Below are 27,981 nucleotides of genomic sequence, written 5' to 3' on the forward strand. Positions count from 1 at the left end.
ATCAATATGTATATACCTATCCCCTCGATACGCCATAAAAGTTTTATCATCTTTTAATGGAACACCGAAATTGAATTAACGGATTATGAAATTTCTCTGAAACCACAAATCCACACGAATGCACTGGACCCATGATAATAAAATAGAATTGCTCAATTAAAATTTCATATAGTAATCAGTGAATGATGTATCACGATCACTGTTTCATACAGTAATTACGGAGACCTACAATTTTTAAGTGAATTATGTAACGAGGTAAACTGAGGGTCATCCTTCAAAAGAATTATGTACTTACCAAGTAAAGAAACGTTAGAATTGAAAACAAACTTATGCACGATGTACTTCAAAAGATATGTAAAGTAAATATTTGAAGTGTATTCTTTACGATATTATTGGAATGTTAACCAAAAGATATTTAAAAATATTCAAAAATATTTAAAATGTATTCTTTACAAAAATGACTTATGAAGAAAAGAAACCAGTGAATTTCAAAGAGAATGTAAATATAAGAGAATAAGAATATTTGAAATGTTCGAAATATTTATGCTAACGAGCAGGAAGCTATATTAAGCAGAACAAAGTGTGGAGCAGAAGCAGTCGTAAACTGGCCGGAACAATATTGAAACGAATTTACTGGCTCGCCGAATTACTTTCATAAAATTCTCCTTTACTCCTTGGTTCCCCCAAAGAAAATTCGTGGATTGAAAAGTTCCGTCTTCGTGCAGCTCAGGAAAATATCTCGATAACAGAACAGATTAAAGGATTAAAGGGAAGGCTCGATGGGATGAAAAGCGTGAGACAAGGATTCAACTAAGAAAGTCCTGATCGGTATTCAGTCCAATTGGCAGAAGGCAGTTGATTAAAAGTGTTTTAATTTCAACAGATCATTTGCTTCGTCGCTGCGATCTCGACGAACAGATTCCTAAGAAAACGAAAAGAGGATAGAAATGACACCGCTACGGTGTCTTTGAAATTCCAAAAAACATGTTCAGTTGAATATTTTTGAAACTGCTAGAAACCTCAAAAAATGTGAAAATTGATTTCCTACTTAATTATATTATATGCTTCAATATTTCATCTTGTAAAAAATATAGAAGAATGTTCAATTATATTAAATCTTCGTGTAACGTAGAAATGAAAACTCTAGTTCATTCGTATTTTGCTCTTGGATTTGTGCGATTTGTATATCACTAAACATTTAAAGAGCAAAATTAACCAAAAATTATGTTCTTAACCCTCGGACTCTTGCGAGTTCTAGGCCTATGCCGGAGTCATTTCTGACCCACGCCGACATGTCACTACAGTTTTCTTTCGATATAAGGCGATGGCTCGGGACCGGCTTTCGCCGTATTTCGAATCAAGAAGAAGAAGAGGGGATAGCGATTTTCTTATTTCGAAATAAAAATCGTCGTCTTAGATCGCAATAAAATTGTACATATTGACGGTCGCTCGATCTTATCCTCACCGCGACGGATCACGCATGAGCCCGGCATAGCATACAGAGGGTTAAGGATATCACGGTCCCACTGAAGAACGTATGCAATTTTGGAAACTTGCAATGCTGTTTTAGGTGTGGTTTTCAAAATATTCAGCCAAGTATGTAATAATTTTAAAAGGGATGTTACATCGGAAAAATGGAAGAATAATACTTAAAAAGAAGTTTGAGATGGAGCGCCGCGTTTGAAATTCAAGTGAAATCGAGCCACGAAGCCGAGTACTAGAAAAACAAACCGCGAAAACAAGAAAGGTGAAACAGGAGGAGAGAAACGGACTGGTGGAAAATATTGATGCTGGTGGGAATGAGGAAACGCTTCTACGTGAGGATAACAGAAGCGTGTGCATTGGACCAGAGAATCAAACTGCAATCAAACTACGGTAGAGCAGGCGAAAATCAAGAGATTAAAGAATTCATTACTATTTCCATAAAATCATCTGCCAACACTTAAACCATGTTCCAACTACGAGTGGATTACAGAGTAAACATTAAAATCCGATGAACTCAATTAATTGATCACGAAATTTCAAAATAATTTTTTATTTATATTATTTATTTTCTATTCTATCAGCGCCAATTTGCAAAACATTTTTCAAGTACAAATGTCTTACCAAATAAGCATACAAATCCACTAAACGTAATTAATTGATTACGAAATTTCGAAATAATTTTTTATTCCAACATTCGGCTTATTCGACAACATTTCTAACATTTCTTATTCGAGCACTCGAGCTTCAATTTGCGAAAACAGTGATCTCAAAGTATTGGAAATGCTACTTCTTTCTGAATTATTTTTAAATGAAATGCAACAAATATTAAAAGTCTTTATAGTCTTCCATGATTGACGATACGTCGCGATAAATGCAACATAAATACAATGCCAATTTGAAAATCGATTATCCGCGAAACGCCATTTCCTTCGAGCTCGTCAAAACGAGACTGGCGAATCGATTTCAATTTGATTTCATTTCAAATGATTGCTATTGCCATTAACATATAAATATGTGTCTGAAGTTCATAACGCGTTGTATCAGTTCGTTTTAAGGTTGAAAAAGTTTCCCCCGTTCGGTTTCGGTGACATGTAACTTCGCTTAATTAAAATGAATTTCACGCGAAAATGAATTAATCACGGAAAAATATCACGTGTAAATATTCGGTATGCAAATAAGAGAGTCTGCGGTATAAACCAACATTTTTTCATCGTGCGATGCGACGAAAAAAAAATAATTAATTATACATTTGTTTTTCCATATTTATGCACTACCGAAACTGCGTGTACTATGCGAAAACAGAATTTTGTATATAAATAGCATACTTTCGAGGTAGTATTCCAGCGAAATAAAATTCGAAAAATGTATGAAATTTATTTAATTATCTTATTTTTTAAAATTATAATTGTTTTAAAGTTAAGTCCTTCAGGACCAAATTATAGAATTATAAATAAGATCACCAGATATCACTATTTATTTTTATCAATGCAGCATTGCCTTTCCTTGCAGTACTTTATATGAAAATATTAAAAAATAGCTTGGCGACTGAGTTAAGTCACAGGTACCGATGGAAAATACTTCGAATAAAATATCCTCTATTTTTCTATTCAAACAAGGGACTATTATTTACCAAAAGAATGGCAGCCCCCTAAAATTTAATTTTATAAAAATATTCTCTAAAAAAGCTTCCTCATTGTTTCATCACTTATTGTATTTATTGCACCAAATACGTTATTATTATCAATTTAATACATTTTATAATTTCTTGGTATTATCCCTTCAAATCTGCTCTGAAATAATTCTAAAACAATATCCACTAAATCGAATCAATATAAAATTATAAAAACTAAAATTCTATTTAGTAAATTACATGCCTATCAAAAAATTAACTATAAATTTTATCCCACCCAGTTCAATTCTAAATGACCTCTGTCGTTGAGAGCGACGTTAAATAAATAAATGAAAAATGAAACATATTAGAGTACCAGATAGAAACTCGCATAAAAGGTGAACGTGGAACAGTGCTTCGCACTGTAAAACTGTTGAACTGTATCAGAAGCAGCGTTAGAAAGAACGAGCAATCGACAGAGCGAAAGTTTGAAGAGGAAACCCTCGGATTTCTCTAATCGGGAATGAACTTTGAATTGGTCGGAGGATGGGTGTCGTCATCCGAGTGCAGAGGGAGACGAAAAAGTGTCGAAAGACGAGGCTGCCGAATAGCTTTCAGCGTAAAGAAACTTCGAACCGCTTTGACGGCAAGATGAAAAATCGCAAAACGCACAGCCCATTGAGCGGGAACTCGAGCGTGCAGTCAAAGAACGGCCACGAGCGTCATTAAAATCGAGCGAGATTAAGGATTTCCTCGGCCGAACTAATCCGGCCAAGACAGGCCTTTACTGTACAGAAAGACGGAGTGGGGGAAAGCTACTGTTGAATCGAAGTAATCAAGGAACAGGTTCAACGAATAAAATTCCGAGCGACTGCTCGGGACGCTGAGATCACAAGAGAAAGCTGGATAATGCCGGTGACAAAAAAAATTGATGCAACCGATACGAGACAAAAGAGCATCTTCTTCGTGACGATGTAACGAAGGTAGACGAAAGTAGACGAACCCTCCGTTTGCTATGCCGGAGTTATTCTCGGCTAAGCTCCACCGTCAATACGTACAATTTTATTCCGATATAAGACGATATAGCATCGGAATTATATTATATTTGGTATAATTTTCATTAGAGAATGGCACGAATGTGTTGGTGATAGTTCCATAAAAAAAGTAATGAAAAATAAAAGAGTTTTTTTATATTTAGGGAGAGCTTCGCTGTCCTTTTACCCCTTGGCAATGTATCAAAGAATAGTACAATATTCTAGACGATAATTGTCCATGCCAGATCCGTGTTTTGGACATCCATCGTATGGGAGATATATGTTTACAGTACTTGACGACCGTAGCCTCTAGAGCTTCGCTGTCCTTTTCTACATCTCCTGGCCGATATATGTCCCTGGCTAGACCCGTGTTTTCGACATATATCGAGTAAACACTGTATCGGTGTGAGTCAGAAATGACTGCGGCATTAGAGCTAGAACTCGCAGGAGTCCGAGGGTTAAACGAGCGGGATCAATAAAAGGCTGAGGACCTGAAGAAATGAAACTCCCGAAGAGGTAAAACTACAATTTTAGAAAGTGTTCTTTGCGTTATAAGCGCTGGGGCCGCGTGTTCTATTGAAAGCCGTTCAGCATTTTTTTCGAGATAAAAGGCGTATGTAAACGCGGTCGCGTATCAGGCAGCGTATCTGTGAAATTTCTGAGTGAACTGGCTAGCACAAAAAAAAATTCATCGCACATTCAAATCTGGCCAGGACTTATAAATGAACGTGTAACGAAATGAAACACGCGCATTGAGTCCCCACAAAGGGATTTCACATTTAAATCGACAACTGTCCCTCTTCGAACCGGTAAAAAATTGTGTCCGAAGTTTTATTATCTGAATGCATCTATTGTTCCGTGTTCGCATTTACTGTGGTTAGTGGTAGATATATGAAGAACGATATCCATGGACACTATTTATTCGTTTTACGCCAATCAAGTTATTAATACTGTGAGAGAGTATGGAGTGAATTGTTTTTAACAATTTTTGCATTTACAAAATGTAATAACGAACATTCAATCGTACATAACATTTTCAACAAAATTTTTATAAAAAAGAAATGAAAATTTTTTTACGTTTTATTCAATAAAACATCCACACTAATCTTAATTTCCACTATTTTGGAAACATATAAAATACATGACAGTTTATATAATAATGTTATTCAAATCATCCAATTTGTATATTTTTTCGAAGTCATTCATTTCTATATGCCACAATATATACGAAACATTTTGTGTAATTTCTAACAGAACTAAAACGTACTCTTTCAAGAATGTCATTTAAATAATTGTATTTTCATATATTACGTAATACACTTTTAATTTCTGCAAGAAAAATTAAATCACTCGAACCCGCGAAGCTAATTTCAACTTTATGCAATTTTAAATACGTACTCATGAATAATGCAGAAGTTTCCATTGTGCATAATTAGAACACGAAGTGTACGCGAAGGCCTATGCTTCCTGAAAACTTATCTAACAAAACTCAAGAGTACGTTCATCAAACCTAACATTTCTAAAATATTAAAAATATAATACTTCTCACTTGTAAGATATAAAAACAGATTATTTATTTGCACTTACGATGATAATAATAATGAATTATTATACTATAATAATAATAATCAATTTTTTCTTAAAATCAGATGTAGACATCAAATGAAATCAATCTCAATAAAAATCAAAAAGAAAAATAGTTACAATAATAGTTAAAACAATAGTTACAGGTTCCTTAAGATTTTGTAGTGTTATTCTTTATTCATTTTGTATCGATAATACGAAATACATGATTTCCACAAATCATATATCTGAATTATATGAAATGACGACATCACACAGTTATGTACCATTTCAAAGAAATAAATCATGGCCACTCGGAACGCGTAATGTCGACCGTTGCGAAACGAATCGTTAAAGCCTCTGTCGAACGCGAGCAAACATAGAGCGGTTTTGCGTGTATCTGTTCGATACAAAGTAATAAATATTACGTAACCCTGCTACTGCCCCAGATAGCAGATTCCGAATATTACTTTTGAAATCTTGCTTCCTATTCGTTTAATCTGCCAACAACTACGATAAATAAGAAGAAAGTCGCAATCATTTCCTCTGGTTGCTTCGATTACTCTCTTCAAATTAAAAGCGAAATTAACAATTTCTATTGTAAACGTTCCAGTCTGATAACATATTTACTAGTATGCGAGAACGGGAAAAATGATAAAATTCACTTTTGCATTCGCATTTTCATTCGCGGTGATTCCATATTCGCACAAAGGAACGCGAAAACGTATTTAAATGCGAAATAAAACACGTGTCGATTAAACCGTGCGCGATTCATGCCGAGGAGTACCGGCTCTCTCCATTGATAGCATTGGTCCGACTTCGCATAACACCATTCACGCTATAAAGCGAAAAATTATCGACCGCCAATAAACCGGGAATTTGCTCATAATGGCGTTATTTTCTCGGGCCGTGTTATTTTCTATAGACGCACGCGATTTTTCCACCTAACGTCACAGCTGTCAAATATGTTTCGGCACGTACCAATGTTTCGTGTGATCGCGCAGCTCAATCGTTTCATAACGGAAATATTGTTATCAAACTGCGGATTTTTAAGCAAAATAAAAATTGACCAATTGTAGTAACGCAAGCCAAACGAGATTGCCGTACTTCCTTTAATCATTTTCACGAGATAAAAATACTACATAGACATTGTGGCCGAAAATCGGTCAAACCGGATTGAGCTCAAATTTTGCACATAACCTCATTTTGCATTAAAAACATGTTGCCAAAAGGATTTTTGGTGATTCGAAACAAATTTTTTATCATATTGATATCATTTTCTACCTTACCGACGAATTTTAGTTGGGTCTGGATTAGGTTTTAGGTGGGGGGGGATGCTGGGGGAGTGTTCCGTCAATTAAAAAGTACAGAATTCGCTTTAATGAGTGGCCAATAAGGTAGGAAATGATATTAGTATGATAAACAAATTTTTTCGAGTCGCCAAAAATCCTTTTGGGCAACGCATTTTTAACGAAAAATGAACCTATTTGCCAAATTTAAGCTGAATTGGATTTGGCCGATTTTCGGAACTTCAGCCGACATTTTAAAATTCTTTTAATCCATTTTCTAAATGCATAGCCTAATTATTAGGTACTTGAATAAGTTACTGCCGTTCTTTTGGTAAATAAAAGTCCATTTTAAATTCTACTCACCAACCATTTTATTTATGTAATACTGCCAAAGAATCAATATTTACTGTATTTCACTCTTGTTCATGTGGAACACATCTGTGGGCCAAACATTTGTTGCGTGGATGGGGAGAAATCAAATTTGAAGAATGTCTCCTGTTTATACGAGGTACGGCATTCGTTTCATGGCTGTATGACAGCCGTTGTCGTGGCTATAATGTGATCGTGAATACGATCTCCACACTACCTGCAATCTGTGCATAGATAAAGCACGTTCACGTTTAATCCTGTCGGAATTCATTAAAATCCTGGCTGCAGTAATTAACTGTTTTCCTTTCTTAGATAAGAAAATCTGTTTTACTGGCACGTTTAGTGACCTCTAAAATGACAACTCGCTGCAACATCGGGTATCATGCGGGGATAAAAAAGATATAGCATACCATGCGAAAAATATTTACCTACAGTTGCATTCATTATCCATATTGTGCTAATTCTGTATGTAATTTTCACAAAAATCAAAAATATTCAGTATACGAATATTTACACATATTTACCCTCAAATGCACGAGCCAAAAGTATTCCTTTTATCGTTGAGAAATTCAGAACTTTTCTTACATGTTGCTGTCGTTGTTACATTGTGGAAAACTAGTCAAATAAAAATTGCCTGAGGAATTCCGAGATAATTTTAAGGGAATTAAAACAGTACAAATTCAATTCATGGATCTCGCAGACCCAAACCGTGCAGCGAAGGGTTAAATGATTCTCTTCGAGGGAGCAGGAATTTTTCAAATTGCTTTCCACGCGAGACACTTCGTGCGCTCGAAAAACAGAAACGCGGCCGGAAGTGAAAGATAAATCAATGTCAGCCGAGCCGTCTTAACGAAAAGTCTTTTTCGCTTAACAGCACACTGTGGCACCGTGTACATCCATTTTCCCCTTACCCTATCCCGCTTGGTTAACTTTCCTGCACTCCACGATGCAACCCTTTTATCCGGAGAAGGGCTAACAGAAATCTCCCCTCGCAAGAGACGGCGAAACTTGCGTTCACACGTATACTTGGTGGACAACCGAAAATTACAACTCAGAACACCTGTGTATCAACCCCGTTGCCATACAATTTAATTCCAAGCTTTCAGATTAAATTTCTATTTCATTTTGTCTGACATTAAATTCGTATTATTGGAGTATAAAATAATTTGCACTGCTCTAGAACCAATGAAAGATGAGATTGAAAATCCGTCGGGTTCGCGTCTCCCGGTACACAATACACAAAGCATTCGCTGCATCTAGAAACTCGAATTTCTCAAATTTTTTTTTTGTCTCCTTTCTGCACGCAAAATCACCGTCCGGCCGCTTGTACCATGATTTCGAAAACACCCTGTACAATATCATACATCACTCAAAACTTTAAATACGGTAAAAGTAAGTGCATTCGTTTTACACTTTGTTAATTTGTACAATATTCCTGGATCTCGATGGAGACGTTTTCCGAGTTTCATTTTGAAAGTTGGCTTAAAGGTTTAAGAGAAAATATGACATCGAGGAAACAATGTTCATCGCGACACGACGCGGCGGTTAGCTTCTTGCACGGAGAAAAAACGGTGTTTGAGTCGTAAACTCTTTTCAGTGTCATTAAAAACAACGGCGATATTTCAGGTTCTAATCCTGGGCGACTTAACCTGTACACATGCATATAGCTTGGGGTTGAATTTGAGATTCATTAATAAAGAGGACGGTGGAGGTAAACTCGTTCGTAGCCGACGATTAATCACGTCAGTGACGCCACCGGCCTTTATGGAGCTGTTAAACGCGACCGCGAAGATAACGGGGATTTTAAAAGCCACCCCTTCCTTTAACGCCGCCTCTTCGACGCTCGACTCGTGCCCCCATCGCCGTGATTACCACTTCGTTCTTTCACCCTCGACGTCGTGTCCTGTCGAATTCACCGTGTACGTCGCCGTGTCAAAGTGTCGTCGCGACCAAATAGCCGTTCGCGACAATGGATTTGCATTATCAAGAACTTCCGATCGGCTCGAGGGAAAAAGAGGGTGGGATTATTAAGTTCTCGAATGCAAACGGAGAACAAAATGGAAAATACGGTACGGTAACAGAGTAACCCGTGTAACCTGATCCAAAAATTGAATGGAAACCTCGAACAAGGGTCTACGCTTTAGTATTATACATATAACGTAGACCCTTATTTGAAATTTCCATTCCATTGTCGAAAGAGACTGTATACAACTATGCAATTTAATCACCACGATTTTTTCGGCAAATTCGATATAGTCTGACAAAAACATCAATTTTCAATGGTCTGTAACTCGCGCCATTAGGAATTTGTGACAAATTACTGTAAAATTCGATGACATTAATGTGTTTAAGAATTTTATTTTGATTACAAGCGGTTCACATAAAACACTAATAAAAGGCCAATAAAATTAAATCAGATAAATTTCACGATTGTACAAAGACACTTTGGTGAGTCATTGTAGCTTATGCAGTGTTTCAGGATATGTGAATATACTTTTAATGGTGAATTCGTTACATAAAGATGATGAAAAAGATTCAAGATTTAATATGATTTTAAAATTAGCCATTTTTCTATTATACCAGTTGTTCAACGAATAAAACTGCGTTCATTCAATCAAAAGAAATAACTGGAATAAGAGAACGACATTAATTTGAAGAAAAGTTATATTGAATACATTTATATGAACTTTTTTCTTATTTTGATGTGCTAAATTCAGCATTGCAGTTTTGCCCAAATATTTTAAAACAGCCTGCATAATTATACTAATTTTAACTCCTGTACGTTTAAACAAATTTATTCTTTAGTTTATTGTGTTTCCTGGATTCACACTTTGAAACAATATTATAAAAATATATTATAATATACAATCTTTACAGATTAGCCCGTTCTGAACTAGAATCTTTATGTTAACTGTGATCGTCTTAAATGTTCTATGAAGAGATAAGAATTTTTAGATCTACCATTCTTCCTTTTAACACAACAACATATCACCCTTCTTTCTCGAACCATAAATGCACTATTGCCGATAATTCTGTTACACCACACAAAATATTCTCGAACATATTCGAAACGTTATCTAAATGAACGTTTCCGGCGAATAAAAAACGAGTCGCATCTATCTGAAAAAACCGCACAGAATGTCAATTAATGATCTTTAGACAACCACATCAATTAGAAAGCTGTCATTCAAGGATATAGTAACATCCTTCCAGTAAGTCTGTCGCATACCTGCACTTTCAGCTTTCTTTCGAAGGAAGAAACGAAGCACGATTTACTTGTGACTAATAATTGTTACTCTGGAACCAGCTTGGACACTTATGCGAGTCCTACGTTTCTCTTGGAGCGCATGCCGCCGTGGATACTGTAACAATATTCGTACCTTAATACGCACGATGCATCCTCGTAGTAATTGCATTCCGTAGCTGCATGCCAATGCATTAGATGTTTCTCTGCCGAAGTAACAGCCTGGCCGCTGGTGCATATCGCTGCGTACTATTCCAGGAGACCCCTTATCAAAGCGATTCTTATCAGCTCTTGCACCTACACTGTGCGGAGAATCAACTGCTCAACAAAATGTTGAACTGAACCACGAATAAACTTAGAGACAGTCATTAATTCATAGACACAGTTTAACTGGAATTATTTAAAAAATTCACAAACTCTCTATTTTGGTTCAGCTCAAGAATTTCCTACGAAATTTCGATTATTTATCGATTTTCCTATATTCGGCTCGAGGGAGAAATAATTAGACAATTGCAAAGTTCCGTTGACGTTGAAAGATAACGCAACGTCTGATCATTGATTACTGTTTCTACTTACTACAAGTATAAACGATAGAATTGTGAAACTACTTTTCCCGGCAGAAAATGTTCGATCAAAATCGTGAATTGTTGAAAAAATTATTTGACAGTGTATTAAAAACGGAAAATACTTTATATATATATATATACATGGTGTCTCGCATACCGTGGACAGTCGATTGGGAAATAATTCTAGACGCGAAAGTGATTCGAAGAGAAGGAATAAAATTCTTTTGTTTGACGCATTGTTTTCGAGAAAAACGAGTTTAAAGATTTGCTATTTAATAGCACGCGTATTCATATACAAACTCGATTTACTCGAAAACGAAGCGTCAAATGAAAAAATTTGTTTCTTTCTCTTCAATTCAGTTTTGCGCGTAGAATTACTTCCCGACGGATTGTCCACGGTATGCAGGACACCCTGTATATTAGACAAAGATGGTAGAAGTGTCGACGGTAAAAAATCTTAATTCGAAATCATAGGGCAAGGGAATCATAGAAAAGAGAGATTTTCAGAACAGGATGAAAATTCCGGCACGCACCTCGGCTGCCATAAACGCCATAAACGCGGCGAAGTTGCCACAAAGCACGTAACTGTCGCGTTAACGAGTTTCCCCCCGAGGTCCGCAGCGAGTGCCTGGCCGCGGCTGAACTTCCCTCGAAACTATACAAAATAAAATATTTGTGTTCGCGATGTGTACACGAGCATGCAAGCGACGCTTCTCTGTTTCCGTGTCTACGGCTAGTCCGATTCTTTCTACGAGATCTACCTGTTCTGAGGACACACATACATAAACACGCAAGCACACACGCACACACTGTGCGCTTCTTCAGGATCTCGCTTACGTTCTCTCCGCCTGTCTAATTACTTTCTCTCTTTATTTCTCTCTGTGTTTCCCCCCCTCGCTGTAACGAGGAACGATCCCCGCAAAGAATCGGCGACCTCACCGGATTCAGCCGAGGAATACTCGCGCGCTAGACACCCTGCGAAAACACAGAAGCTCCGAACGAGCTGGCAACGAAACGATCTAGGATCTAGAAGGCTACCGGATATCCCGTGGAACACGACACACCTCTTGCACGAAATCCTGCCGAGCGAATCGATAAACCGTAGGAGCGTCTGGGCGTCCGTATGCAAGCGTTGCGATAGAACATCGATTAGCCGGATACTAATTAGCCGCGCGTTCAATGCCGGACTCTTCATCATCGGCGCGAACGCTTCCGAAATTCTTGGGCTCAATCGACGAATTACGGTCTTGCACGCGCAACCGGTGGACAAACCTGCACGCCCTGTTGCCGTGATTTACCGACTCCGGTTCCTCTGTCTCCAGTACATTGTCGGTGGTCTATCGCACTGTCTGTTCGACGTACAGTTACGCCAGTTTACATGTCACCGGGTAATGCCGCGAAGTGTCGCGCCGTTGCGACGAGAACGTTCCGCGGGTGTAGTTTGCTCAAACCGGCCGAGAAACAAATTGATTTGAAGAAAACCTTCGGACGTTCAAACTGAATGTAGATTCTCTCAGGTGCAAGACTTAGTTGTTTCCTAATGATTTTCTCGACGAAACTTTTATCAAATTGTTCGCAACATTAATATGAAACGATACCAAACGTGTCACGATTTGGATCGTATTCACTTGTTTTAATAGACGATACAGTGGAACCTCGATTATCCGAACTGATCGGCGAAACTTGAGCGTTTAGATAATAGAACGGTCACGTGACCACAGTGCCGGATTCAATTCCATAGATTCTACTGTATCGTGGATTGAACAATTCGAAATTGTGTTTGGTCTCGCTTCAACCGGAAAAATGTGACGAATATGTTGGCAAAGGTTTCATTGAAAAATAATATGAAGGAAAAAAGTTTTGTCAAACCTTAATATTACAGACATAGTCGTGACTCGTCGCTATTACGTGTGTTCAAAATCTTGAATATCGTAGATGAGGACATGAAATGTTAACATGTGGTTATATATCATTATTGTATCTCACAGTACATGTAAACTTGCGCGACTGACGTGCACCGAATGAATGCAGCAAGAAGAACGCACAAGATCGACTGTTTACCTCTGTCCATTATTTTGCGAGAATGAACGAGGCGAGTGCTTCTTTCCCGTGGATTGGTGAGATCGTGAGAATGAGCGAGGTCGCGAAAGAATGAAAGATCGTCCGGGGCGAAGCCGTCCGAGATTGCGAAAGTAGAATGTTCAAGAACCGGCGAAACCCCGCGACTGTCTTTCATCGTTAGCGACTAATCGAGTGAATCTCCTAACCATTACCGTGACTAATCGCCTCCTTTCTGTGTTTCTTTCTTCGGGGGCTCTTCGGGAACACCCCGAATTCAGGGTCGTACTTCAATTGCATCATGTTCATGGTGGCGAGCAGCGTAGTCCTGACGGTGATGGTGCTCAACTTTCATCACAGATCGCCAGACAGATACACGATGCCGATGTGGGTAAGGAACTCGTTCACATGTTAATTATGCTTAGTGTCTGTGCAAATTCGTAATTCGCGCGGAAATTGTAAAATAAGACGTCTGGTTTCGAACCGCGGTGATTTAACACGTTGACTGCCGTGTCACCTATATGTGGGTGACGGAATCATTCGTCCAGGTTTTAAAAAGAATTTTTACGTTAATATACCCATTGTACCAAATTTAATTAGGATCTGTAAAATGCAAGAAAATTGGAGGACTACTCAATATCGTACATTTAATTTTTTTCAATTTTTATTGCATTAAACAACTTACTTCGATTGTATGGAATTTTTGAGGTTTCTGGTTTGGCAGTCAAAGTGTTAAATGTCGATCAGCATCCTTTCGTGACTTGATTATTCGAATGAATGCGTGCGAATTGTTCGCGTAAAAACGTAGACGCGAAATATTGTCCTTTTTGTGCAAGTAACTCAGAATTGAAGCATAGTGATCCAGCATATTCGTTCGAAATTAAATTGACATGGGCAGACCAGTACTCGGGAAATATGTCGGCAAAGAACCGAGCGCAAGGTTGATAATTCTACGATAAGTTCCCTTTGGCCGTGCTCAATTAAAAAACTCCAGACGGTAGAAGGCACTCGCAGCAAATCGAGTAACAAGCTTCTGAAATTTGTTTAACTCGACCGAAAGCATTTTACCAGCGAAAACCACCTGCACAAAAAACCAAAAAAAAGGGGGGGGGAAAAGAAGGAAATGGTTCATGTTTCGGTCCATAAAACGGCAGTCTTATCCGCGGTAGCCATTACGGCCTCTAAAGACAGCGCTTTAGTTGCTGAAAGTTTAAAAGCGCCTTCAAGGCGTTAGCACTTCCTCTTGACCGTTGATTACTAGAAGTTTCATAAACCAAGGAGAAACGTATTCGAAGCGGAGACGAGAATCCTTCAGCTGCAAAAAATTCCCCGCGGTAGTTTTTCGTGCCATTACGTTCAAATGGAAGTGAGCCCCGAAGAGACCTAACTTCATGTGAAGAACAGTAAAAAAAAAATAGATAGTGCGCGGCGGTACACGTTGTTCGGAAGATTGGACTGCCAAAATTAAACTTTCAAATTCACCGGCGCCCTCCGGAGGATTGCGGATTTTATTTATTTGCGGTCCGGGAGAATTTTCCCGAAACGTGAAGAGGGGGAAAAACCATACACAACTTTTATTATTTCGCATTAAGGGAGAATTCTGGTCTTTCACTTTCAATAAATCGATTTTTTTGCTTTGTCTCCGACCACAAAGTGTGCAAACAGATTTGTTTGTATATAGTAATAAACATTACGGATTTGCATAAACATCTCTAGCCGTGTATTAATTAACAATATCAATTTACTGTTACTGATTGTGCGTACACAGTTTTGTGGCACGTCGTGTGGTAAAAAACTGAAGTTTTGTCATTTATCTATGATTTCGCCATTTTGTATTATTTACTAGATCGATGCAAAAGTAATTGTTGTTTTAACGTATCTACTTCAAAGAAGTACACCTCAGATTAAAATATATTTCGTCAATAAAAAATAAGAACCATTGGCATATATTCTCGCCAACAAGAAACAAGTCTACTTATTCTAATAGCATGTACAGTTGCAAAGTTGCAAAGTTGCAAAGTTCCGAAGCGCATTAAATCTTCCAAGGAGACTTTGCTGCTTCTTAATTACTAAAAATCATGACTTAACAAAGTTATTTACTTGCCAATTAATATTCTTTTTACATTTTGTAAACACGTTGAAGTCTGCAGTAAAGCAGTTTCGTTGTGCTTAACATTTAGAAACGAAAACAATTTGCACAAACCAATAAAGCGAGATTCACTACAAAATGTTACAATAAACATTAGTGTAGATAATCCACAATTACAATGAATATTTTAAATAAGGGTGACAGGTTTAAAGTAGCGATAAACCGCAACGAATTTTGCATCGATCCAACGTTACAAACGCCTAGCATACTATTTAATAAGTCCAATGATCGGGCATAAATTTAATTGATTTTTCTGCGTTGCATATAGATAAAGACAGTGTTTTTAAAATGGCTGCCATCTATACTGCGTATGAGTCGTCCGGGCAAGAAAACCACGAAGAAAAATATTCTCATGGGCAACCGGATGAAGGACATGGAGCTCCAGGAAAGAAGTAGCAAAAGTTTGCTGGCAAACGTTTTAGATATCAACGATGATTTTTGTCATAAAAATAGCGCAAATCCTTCTTCCGGATACATAAGGTAACTTAATCCCTTAAAGTTCTTCCCCTTAAGTTCTTCGCAACGTTCTCTACATAATCTCCTCCTCGAAGTTGCGCGGCGGAAGTTTCTGTCATGAGACCGGTCTAACAACATATCATTAAAACAAAGTTGCATCAGGAAATATATTACGATGTAACGGCTCTTGTCGTCCAATCACAAAATAAGATAAAGTGGAACTTTCACCATCTACGTTTCCATTTTATCATTCCTCATTCGGAAACAATATTTCGAATGGAACAATTAAATCAGATCAGCTCTGTGCACATGGAAAATATATTTTCAAGAAAATATATTCCACTGCTTCTACCAAAGATATTTTCATTTCCTGCAATTTGAAAGAAAAATCGAACGCGTAAAATACTTTTTAAATCGTCGATAGAAATGTCAAATAGAATAATTAAACATAATATGTTTTAATTAACTTTATATAAATACAGCAACGTAGTCTAATAAGAATCGTATTAGTTGTAACGTTGAAATGTAGGTGTTCGTCCCGAAAAAGCAGTAATTCATTTATCAACTTCGTTACTCGAATTGTTGCAACTATATAATGGAATAGCAAGTTCTGCATCAAAATCGTGAATATGTAAATGCGTTGGAAGTGAACAGAGCGTTACCCATGCGTGATTTCGAATTAACATAGTTGAGATGACGGGGTATATAGTTTTCGATCCAGAAGACAGTTCATGCAAATTTAGACGCAGAAATATAATACTGCGCCAGTGGAGAAGTGATGATTAGACTGCGAATATTTATACATTTATAACGTTCGTCAGTTTCGGAAATACAAGAAAACCTTTACGCCAGAAGACACTAATTTATAGTTTATTTTTACGAATATTTGAAATAGCTTTCCTTACTTTAATTTTCATGAGATTATTTATGAAGTTGAGAATTTGCATACGGTTCTGCATTCTAGTAACAATTCTAATTACTGGACTGCCGAGCTTCATGCGAAATGCAAATAATTTGCCTCAACTGTGAAAAATAATTACCACATTAAAATTGATTCTCTCTCACAATATTTTCTTAATGTCTTCAGTCTGCTCGCTTCTGCCATGAATGCATAAAATCCGCAGTCTATTAAGTACAATGATCGAATGAAACACTGAGTTTCTTCTTGACACTAGAACTACCGAACCAATCAAAATGACTGGTTCCTAATTTTTCTTTCACAATGACTGTAATTATTAACATTTTTTCGTGTTCTTTATTAAAGCACATATTACAACAAAATCTGTATAAGGTCTGAGTAGATCCAGTCTTGTCATTATTCCAAAGCTAAATATACGGGGTGTCCCAGTACTGATGGTACATAAAGAAATAAGTCGAAAATAAGTAATAAATTTTTTCCATTTGACGGCTCGTTTTCGAGAAAATCTAGCTCAAAAATTCGTCGAACACGCATACTACAGAATAAGAATCGTCTTACGCGTCTGATCATGATCTGCCTATTCTACTTACTCAAAATACCAGGTTTGCGAACTTGACGGGTTTTCAAACTCGTTTTTCTCCAAAATGAAGCCTCAAATTTAAAAACTGTATTCCGTATTTTCGAATTATTTTCTCATGTAGAATTACCCCCTCCATGTTCGGACCATCAAAATTGGGACACCCTGTAGATCAGCCGTATTTATTACTCGGTGGTTCCAGTGTTAATTTTGAATAGGAATTCTAGTCACGTTAAAGGTTAAATAATTCACCGTTGTTTATTTACACAACAATAGGCCGGCGTTTGGAACACCAATTTCCACAGGAAGACCAGCGACGGTCGAAGATACATCGGCGTCGTTACCTTTAAATGGTATGCAAGAGGAATTGCATATGATCCTTAAGGAACTGCGATTTATTACGGATCGTATGAAAAAGGCGGACGAAGGCGAGGATGTTATTAGTGATTGGAAATTCGCCGCCATGGTGGTGGACAGGTCCGACATATTCTCATTTATTTCACTTTCTTTCTATTCGAAAGATCCTACATCGAAACACCTATCCAGTGTCGCCAGATGAGGGGAGGGAGCACGAATCGAGGGGAAAAAGCTACCCTCTCTCCGCCAGTAGCGGAGTATGCGCAACAGAGGCGAAACGTGTCACGTGACCGGGCCGCGGCGAAGGCGTGGGGGAATAGCGCAGTAGAAGGGGAACTTAGAGTGGGGGAACAAGTCCTGATCTGGCGACACTGCCTATACCTAATCCCAAAACAGATCAACAACATATGCTAATAGTCAACGGGATTTTTAACTCTTCGACAGCGAATCATTGTTATAGCTATATGTATAAATGACGATGTTTAGAACTATTCGCTGCTTTATTTGTCAATTTTTTAAAGCACATTTTTATAGTTCCTTTTTGGAGACTTCTTTCTGTTGGTTTTAATGCAGCAGCTGTTAATTTAATTAATTTGTCAGAAACCGTATAATTGAATGGCGATCAAAATGGACACGGAATCCGCCGTTGAAGAGTTAAATAATATATTCCGAAAAATTGTTTTTGGAATGTGTTTATTTCCGTTGGCAAAAGTCGTACCACTTTAATCAAATAATTACGATACTATATTAAAAATTATAAGGTGTAAAATTATCCTATATTCCAAATTATAAGTGGTAAAATACAGTTATTAAATTGATCTTTTAAATTAATCCGCAGCAAAAGTTGCATTGTGAAATACAATGATCACAAAGCAACGTTTCTTTTCAATTCTAATTGCTGTTTTGTTTTTCCAAAAAAATTGTTAACGTTACACCGCACGGCTATGTTGATAAAACTGCTAAATACATGTTCGTTTCCCTTAATTGCAGGCTCTGCTTGATCATCTTCACGTTATTCACACTTTTGGCTACAATAGTAATATTGTGTCGTGCGCCACACATAATCGTCCAGTAAATAGACTGCCCGGTCAAGCCACCGAAACAAAGCACAAAAAATACCAACGGTAAAGTCTCATTAAATAATAATAATAGTATTTCATTCTTAACGGCCGAGGAAGACTCTGATATATCATAATCTTCTTTTTGCACATTTTCTGTTCATCGAAACGACACAGCATGCATATTCATTTAGCTTGCATATTCAACAAATCTAAATAATCATTGATTAAGGCAGTTGGGAGAGAAAAAATAGTCATCGTAATTAAGCAATATTTTCGCATATTCCTAATAGCATCGTTTAATTCTTAAAATTGTTATAATGGAATTCCTGAAATGTGTAGTGCAGCAAAAAATTGATAATAAAAATTGAAGAAGGTTAAAACTGTATGAAAAAATAGTTGGGCAATTCAAACTACAATTTTTGTAGTGATGCAGTTTAAATTTTGACGAGCTACAACATTTTGAACATCAATCTATTTGGAAATGAACTTTCGTACAAAAATATGTCCCTCTACATTGTTCATTGATCTTTTTCACTTGTCAATGTTCGCCCCTCGTGGTTATATTAATTTAAACGCAGAAATATTTTACAGAAATGCGTCGTTTAATTATTTTTAGATACTAGGTAATCAAAATATTAAAACTCCATTCTTAATCCGATGTGTATTACTGTGAGTCATAAATTGCAGAAAATAGTTGTCGATCCATTAATTGTAAGTGGAGATTGACACATTAATTTCTTGTCACGTTGTCCAAACATTCTCATATGAGTACCATGTAACGCAATACTTTACACGACACAGGAGACACGTAGAAAGCAAAATTGATAGAGTATGGCGTACGGGAACGTTAATTTGTTTTACGTAACGAGGTTAGCCAATGTATTGTGACGTTGATCATTTCCACGAAGTGGTGTATGCGTGTATGTACAATTTTCCGCGAATAATTGACGAGTAAGGTGAAAATCGACATTGAGACGAAATTAAATCTTCGGACGCTCGTGCTGATTTCGCACGGCTCATTTCGTTACGATCGATCATTCGTTTTGAAAACGAGTTACTTATTCATCTGGTAAAAAGACAAGCTGTCGTCGCTTTATTATAATTCTTCATCGCTTACGTTGCACACTTGTCTGACCATTGATGGACTTTTTCACTTGGGACATCTAAATTCGAACATTCAAGTGCATTCTAGCATTCGTACCTTTTTACTGCTGCATTTGTGTTAACGTCGAGATGAGAACTGCTAAAACAACACATATGCTAAGGTCGAATATTTTTCACAACGACATAGTGACATTTTAAATAAAAAATAAATTAAATTTTGAGGGATCTAGATGTACTTAATTTACAATAATACTCGAACAAAAATGGTGTTTTAAAGTGGCTTTGAGATACTAAATGTTAAATGATAAGATGATCTAAGAATCTAGTTCTTAATAATTAGCTGCCTACATTTTTCTTCAACACTTCTTTTAATTATTTGAAATAGCTATTCGCTCTCTACCACGCTATTAAATCTTTAGTTTTCGAGGTGCTAAATATAAGATTTCGTATAATCTGAGGTCTTAATTCTTAATAATTAGCCGCCTACATAAATAACCATATTTTTCTTCAACGCTTCTCTTAATTATTTGAAATAGTTATTCCCTCTCTGCCACGCTATTAAATATTTGGCTTTCGAGGTGTTAAATATAAAATGTCGTATGATCTGAGAACTTAATTCTTAATAATTAGCTGCCTACAAAAACGGCCATATTTTCCTTGAACGTTTCTTTTAATTATTTGAAATAGTCCCTCGCTCTCTGCCACGCTATTAAATCTTTGGCTTTAGGGAGTTTCCATCCTTCATTTCTGTAAGTTCTGTGTAAATTCGCCTTATCCAATCTAACGATCAGCCAATTTCTTATCTACCCCTCTGTATACGTAGGATGAGAATCGTTCGATTGGATTACTGGCCCGGAAGTCGGATCCGGATATTTTTCTTACCGCTCTACCGCTCTGACCAATTGAGATACCCAAGCTGCCAGCAAATCCTTTCTCCCTAACAAAAGGAACCGGAAGAAGGAACTTGCTTCCTTAATAAGTATCCGGTGGCAGACACTCTCGAATAACTCGTCCTTTTTCGTATCTTTTAAAATCGAGGTGCAGGTTCTTCGACGAACAAGATTTATTCAGGAAAAAGTTACGTTTGTTTAATGCTACTGTCAAAAATCTTTTGATACGCAGCAACCGAAAGCTATGTCCACACCGGGGCAACATCGAGCGATTTTCCGTCGCCTTCTTCTTCCTCGAATTCCGTATGAACGGCGACTTTTTCAAGACACACTCAACGTCAACCAAAAGTTGCTCGTTGTTGGTTCAGCGTGGATACAGATTAATAGTTCTACCGTTTCTGACCTATTGTTCCTCGATATCCGTTCAAAGCGTCAACCCCTTGCCTCGAAGTGCAAGCGTAACATTCCATTACAATAATTAAAGCGATACACGCTATTTTATTTTACTAGAAAGCTTGCGATTCAATTGTAAGGCAAAGGGGTTGACCAGACTGCGCTGGACGATTATTAATATTTTTTTCACGGTCTTTCTCGTAGAAACGGCGACGCGTGGGTTTCGAGGAGACAGCAACGGCGGGACGAAGCAACGAAAAAACGAGGAGGACACGGACACGTCGCTCTCCATTTCCTTTCTTCTCGGGTCTCGGGCCGGCTCGGGCCTGGCGTTCTTCGATTTTCCTCCGTCGACGGGGAAAGCCTGGGTGGAAACGAGGAAAACCGAAAGGCGAGGAAGTTAGAGTTGCGCGTGCAACGTTTCCTCGGTTTAACGATCGCAGTGGCGAACAGCCGGCCAAGCAGAGGAACAACGAGAGGATCGAGAGGGAAAGAGAGAAGGAGCGAGCGGCGCGGCAAAAAGCAGGGGATACGCAAGAAGAGAGTAAGAGAGAGAGAGAGAGAAAGATCGGGATGGGAAGGGAAGAGAAACCCCGATCAAGAAGAGAGAGAGATCGTCGTCTGTTCGGTTCTCTTTTACCTCACGTCGACTTAGGAGTTAAGCGAATCGAAACCGGGAATCGTTCGAGTATCATTCCGTTCCGCGCCCCGCGTCGATCCTGACGAACGGCCGACGCTTAGGGTACCCACCGGACGAGCAACAGGATTCAGGGGTACCCGATCGAGAGGAAAATGAGGAGCACAAGATGATTGTTCGAGAAGAGGGATCGCGACAGAGGGAGGACGAGAATAGCCCCTCGACATACTGCTGACAATACACGGCCACGTTGTGCGTTCACTTCTTTCGGCTGTCTTCGTTTAAAGAAAAAGAAAAAAGCAAAAAAAAAGAAAAGAAAGAGAAAAAAACAATGAGAATAATTAACAGAAACAAATAACAAGATACCTAATTAATCGACCGCTGTCACTTTTCTCTCCAAAAAGATAGATAATCGATGTTTCGCCGTAAAATGCCGATCGTGTAATGTTTAATTGTAAAACGCGCGTAAGTCGAACACATGAACGAGGGACGAGTGTTCGACGATTAGAAGAGGAGAATCCCGTAGACGCGGTGTTGTATATTCCTCGAGGGAGCGTTGTCGCGGCCTTTTCAATAAAATAAAATAGTAACGATCCGAGCGGACGAGAGAGGAAGGACAACAATAATAATAATAGTAATAATGATTAAATAATAATAAGGATAACAATAATAATCGTAATAATAATGGTTGATAGAGAGCTAAGGGTAACACGGATACGAATAAATTTAATAAACCGATTGAGTAATGCTAATAACGATAACGTTACCGTTAACGATATGCTTGTATGTACATTAAGGAAACGACGGATGGGTGGACAGGATTATTAACGATAATCGCTTTCCTGTGCGAACGTGTCACGATCGTTAGAGGGGTCTCTCGTGGGAACGATACGGTCTTTAAATAACTGCCAAATAAAACAAAACTCGAGATAGGGGTGTCTAACCTTTTTACAGTGGTGGAGGCCGTGGGCGTGCAGTTCGTTTACAATTACCCGGGATAGAAATGGTATTTGATTATTGGACGATCAGCGTGGGGAAAACAGCATAATCGCAGCGAGAACAGACGGGTCTTTGACGTTGAGCTTACTCCTCGGAACGCGTAGATCGCGCCGATTCAATACTGTTTCCTCGTCGTGATCATTCACCGACGAGGACTGGTCAGGGACTGGTTTAGTAGACAAAACTGCCAAGTTGGACAACCTCTGCTTTCCGTACAGACACACGAAATTCGAGTTATTGGAGCGTCGTCGACGCCCCGCGATAATTGGTCCCGTTGGCGTCCAGAAAACTGGGAGATCGAGAGCGCCGCCGGCAGACTTGCCATCGCGCTTCTACGACCACACAGAAGCTTCAATGACTGTACTATGATCAAGTGAACATTGACAATCGTCTCGTTCCGGTTCCTCGTCTCGATCATCGCGCGATCCCTTTTGCCGTGAAATTTCCGAGGCCGTTCTACCGCATTGTTTCCTATTAACTCTTTACTGGGTCTCTGAAACTCTATGAATCCTTTTTTTTTGGACAATTATTGTATGACTGAACAAAGATAAAACAAAGTAAACAAAAATAAAAAAAAGAGCGTTCAAATAATCAAAAAGATCGAGTAATGTATTTAGGTGATCACTGGTCGATATGAAGTTTTAGATGCTTTCAAAAATATTTTTCAGTTTCTGGGTATTTATTGAAAATCGCTTTGTCTTGCAACTTAGAAACTGCTTTGTGTTATTCGTAACTTTATCCTATTTTTGTGGTTAATAAACGGGAGTATAATCTTAATTTACGCAACAATAGAAAGGAAACCATGTCCTTGTTGTACTAGCAGAGAAAGTATAATAATTTCGAGATTCTTTCAAGTAGCTTGATAAATCGTACACATATTTCGAAGGTACCATACGTATATTCAATAATCGCACAGTCGGATCAAAGTAATCTATCTTTCGCGTGCCAGATTAGCCGAAAGATAACACTTTTTATTTATCTGTAATTACATCCGTTATCTCAAGACACGAATCAGAGTAATCTCGAACATCGCACAAGCTCAGTACTAAAAAAATTGAAATTCAATAAAAAAAAAACTGAGATTAGAAACTAACAAAAAGAGAAGATAAGAACATGATAATCGCATCCACCGAAAACTAAGAATCTCTTGTTCTCCGAGTCTAAAAGTTCTTGCTGAGCCTTTGAATCTAATGACTAATTTTCAAGGACATCTAGCTTGGATTCTACGATTCGCGAATCGTCTAATTTCAATTTTTAATCATTGTATCGCCCAGACTCCAATTCTCTGGGATATAGATCCTAGACCTTTGATCCTAGACTCAATTGTGGGTCTGTTTTGATTCAGGCCTCTCTGAACTAGGTTAGCATAATTTTAGTTTCGGCTTTATGTTGATCTAGTTCGAGTCTATTGATCATAAAGCGATGTGTGTCTGTTTAAATTAGTCTGGTTCGAGTCTGCCGACCTAGATTGGTCCTACTTCAGCCTCTGGATCCTTAACTCGCTTGACACGAGAGTTTCGATAAATAGTTGGCCTAACATCCACTTACTTCGTCTCGCAATAGTCTGCTCGAATGTAAAACGATATCTAACTCGAGCAGCTTCTTCTGTCTTATTTCTATGAAAATTTTCAATGATTTCCATTGTTCAAAAATCGAATGAAAGTATCCAAGCATTTTGACAAATTGTGGGAGCTCGAAAATAATTGTAAGTTCAATATTCGTAGCTTTTTTTATTTATTTCTTATTCGCAATTTTTCGTGGATATTCATCGCGACAATTCACTGATAAGAAAATAGTTTACTACATTCACCGCATTTCACGAGGATGGAGACAAAAATGGCACATGACTGTCAACGCATTGAAGAAAGTACCGACTAGATAATAGGATCCAATTTTTGGTTCGCTATTAAATATCCGAACAAAAATCTGCCTGAAGAGACGATTCCAATGCCCGATGATCTATCGATCGTTCTCGTGGCGTCACGTACAATTACGATTCAGCGCAATGGATCATGCGCACATGCAATCCGAAGCGTGATCGCGGTAACAATGAGACTCGCTGAAAATTGCAACACTGACTTTTGTACTATCGGTGAGCAGTGACTCATGTGAGTATCGATGAGCAACTCATGCACGATAAGTCGCTCACTACAATGCTGCATGTAACATTAGAATTGGTTACCGTGATTTTCGTAGTCATTGATCGCGAAATCTACAATAGCGTTACACATTGTTTCTATAAAAAAAAAAGTAGTGTAGATTTTTATAATTACAAATTTCAACGTGGATGACATTTTTTCTGCCCTTCTAATAACAATTTAGAATGTAAAAGATCATTTGCAAATTTTCCTGGCAAAAGTATTCGAATGAAAGTTTAAGTTAAATATATTAGTGCATAAATCATTTAAAATCTGTTGTTTTTGCTTAATCATTGCAGGGTGACTGAAGATACTGATCAATTCTAATGTCGTCAGAAGCAACCGACGTTACTATTGCAAAATTTGTAATCGAAACTTCTTCATAGTAACATCGCCGACTTTGAGAATTGCCAAGTGCAACTAGACTGTGACGCGAAGAAAAATCAAAATGCTTAAAAAAAAAAAGAGCGTTCGCTAGGAAAGATGTCCGATTCGAAAAGTTAGTTAGTATACAAAGCTCGAGTGAAAATCTCGTCGAACCAACTCGGAAAATTCAGTGATCGACAATGAAAGATCCATTCGAAATCTTCGTAAAAATGTCACGGAATTAATTGCAAGTGCAGTCCACGTTTTTTCGAGAAAATTTCTTGAAGACACTGAAGGATGAATTCTGCACATTGTGCCGCATTTATCATCGTTCGAGCTAGTGGATGCGAAGGGTAAATCCGAACGAAACGCAAGATGGCGGTTCATTACCCGACGGAGTTTCGCGTACGACATTTAGATAACTATAAGAAGCGGAATAAATGTAAGACAATTTTGCAGTTACACGACAGTTGCGTTCCTCGTATCGTACAACGAATGTAAAGTTAAACAATATACGAAGAAACATACTAATTACGCGATCATCGTGAACACGGCCGCGTTTTCCATACGGTCCTCTGCGCGCACGGTGGAAATGGCAAAAGAGCAAAATGGTGGACGCTAACGTGGCGTGCATGGTCACAGTAGTACAGTCATTGACCTTCTAATCGCACAAAAATCGTTGAATCTTTACGTATCTACGAAATGAACCTACTCTATTTTCCAAGTAGCAGAGCTGTACGGACTGTGAGAGTACTTATTTATTGTTAAAACGACGGGAAAAACATAATAATGAATAACCTCGAGGTGTTCGGATTAAATACTCAAATAAAATATGTACATAAAAATGTTTGCATGTCGTGGGACTCAATACATCATAGCGACGTAATAGGTATCAAAAATTAAAAAAACACACAGACACACACGTACACACAGTATCAGGTAAAGTCTAAGGGTTAAATAATAAACACGATAAATATAAAACTAGTTAGAAATCAAGAGGTTTCGATCTGAGAACAGGGATCGGAGGATTTTCCCGGTAATGGTACACAAAACTGGATATACATACGTATGATTAGCGATTCTTTGAAGTTCTAATATTTTTAACGAAATCGTCGATTCCCGTTCGGTTGTCGTTTCGAGAAGAACAATTCGCCATACGCGTGTACGCCGAGGGAGCGCGCGTTCAATCAAAAAGGACTTATCAAAATTTCTCGTCTCGCAAAATGGTTTTCGCGAGACAGTTGCTCGAACACAGCCGACAATCATGTTACGCAGGACGCGAGAAAAAAAAAGGCAGAGAAGCGGTACACACTATATTGTGATAGTTCCTTCCGAGGGGTTTTTACTCGTTGAACAGAAAAAGGAAGAAAAAAAGAAAAACGGTATGGCGACGAGAGGACAGCTTCTAGAACAACGAACAAATGAATTTTTTAGCGGATAACGGTTTCGTGCGCGATCGAACGGGGCCGGGATCGACGGTTTCACCGGATCGACGCGGAATTCGAGGAACATTTTGAATAATCGGGACGTGCTTTCATCTACAACAATCCTAGCATAATTTTCTAAATCGCGGCGCGGCTTGCTGAGCAGTGCAACGCGCGTTCGCTGTCGCGACGGTTTTTCGGTTCGAAATTTTTCGGCGATCGTCGCGGATCGATCGAACGATCGTCTTCTTCCATCGGAAACACCGAGTTCGAAGCATCGGCAAGACAGAGACGCGGTCGCAGAAAAAGACAGACCAACTATATAGATTAAAAATAATATCGGTACAGACGAGATGAACCACGCGTAACCGTTAACGAGAATAGAATATAACGTATTCTATAATGGTATATAAAAAAACCATACACGCACATACAAACACACACACAACCATACACGCGCATACACACAACAAATAAGGAACAAAGTTTTATATCGATGAGACGTGCGACGAGGCGTGCATTTTTAATACGAATGCTCATTAATACAAGACTAGCGGCTACAAAATATTTCGAATGTTATTTGTATTCGTTGAAAGGGATCGAACATGCGTCTTCTTCGAAGAAAAATTAATCTATCGTTGCCCTACAGACACACACGAAAAAAGAAGGATCAAAGATGGCGTCCGTGTAACGTACCGAGTAAGATTTAAACATTCACATACACGGTAACCGTTTCGCCGGTGTGAAGATGTTATCGTTTTTTCCCCGAAAACGCATCCATTTGACTCTACTATCATTACAGATACTACTGTTACCGCTATTACTATTATCTATAATACTATTACTAGATACTACTAGTGCTATAAAACATTATTATTATTGTTATTATTATTGTTGTTATTATGGTTTCGTTGTTACTCTTCTTATCACGTTCATTGACATCATCGCTATTATTGCTGTTATTATTATTTCGTTATTATTATTGTCGCTAGACTGCGGACCTTACGTGTTCACGATAGAAATGAACAAATGAAACATGAAAATATGAAGATGTTATATGAATGATATTATTATAAGATTGTTAGGGACTTATTGGAATCGTTAGAAGAACGATCACCGTTCACTTCTGTTCTCTCTAATTGACTTTAAAAAAATGTTTACTTCACGTGGAGACCCGCAGTCTAATTGTTACTATTGCTGCTATTGCCATCGCTGGCATTGTTCCCCTGTTATCGTAACTGTTATTATTCTTCTCACAACAAAACGAGAATCGCGCGAGTATCTGGACCAGTCC

The 27,981-nt window shown here is 38.1% G+C and overlaps 1 protein-coding gene and 1 long non-coding RNA gene across 3 annotated transcripts in view; one reads left to right on the plus strand and one right to left on the minus strand.

Annotated features, from left to right (window-relative positions):
* Positions 1-24,815, plus strand: part of Nachralpha6 (nicotinic acetylcholine receptor alpha6) — a 471,989-nt gene extending 447,174 nt beyond the window's left edge. The window contains exons 11-15 of the mRNA XM_076785216.1: positions 13,499-13,608; positions 15,635-15,846; positions 17,595-17,795; positions 18,666-18,799; positions 21,328-24,815. Of these exons, the coding sequence (XP_076641331.1) occupies positions 13,499-13,608; positions 15,635-15,846; positions 17,595-17,795; positions 18,666-18,750 (608 nt within the window). The 3' untranslated portion in view covers positions 18,751-18,799; positions 21,328-24,815. The remainder of the gene's footprint in view (positions 1-13,498; positions 13,609-15,634; positions 15,847-17,594; positions 17,796-18,665; positions 18,800-21,327) is intronic.
* LOC143352601 (uncharacterized) overlaps positions 1-27,981 on the minus strand; it is an 86,485-nt gene that overhangs the window by 44,560 nt on the left and 13,944 nt on the right. The gene's annotated exons all lie outside the window — the stretch shown is intronic.

The sequence above is a fragment of the Halictus rubicundus genome, chromosome 3 (genome assembly GCF_050948215.1).
Source record: "Halictus rubicundus isolate RS-2024b chromosome 3, iyHalRubi1_principal, whole genome shotgun sequence".
Taxonomy (NCBI): Eukaryota; Metazoa; Arthropoda; class Insecta; order Hymenoptera; family Halictidae; genus Halictus; species Halictus rubicundus.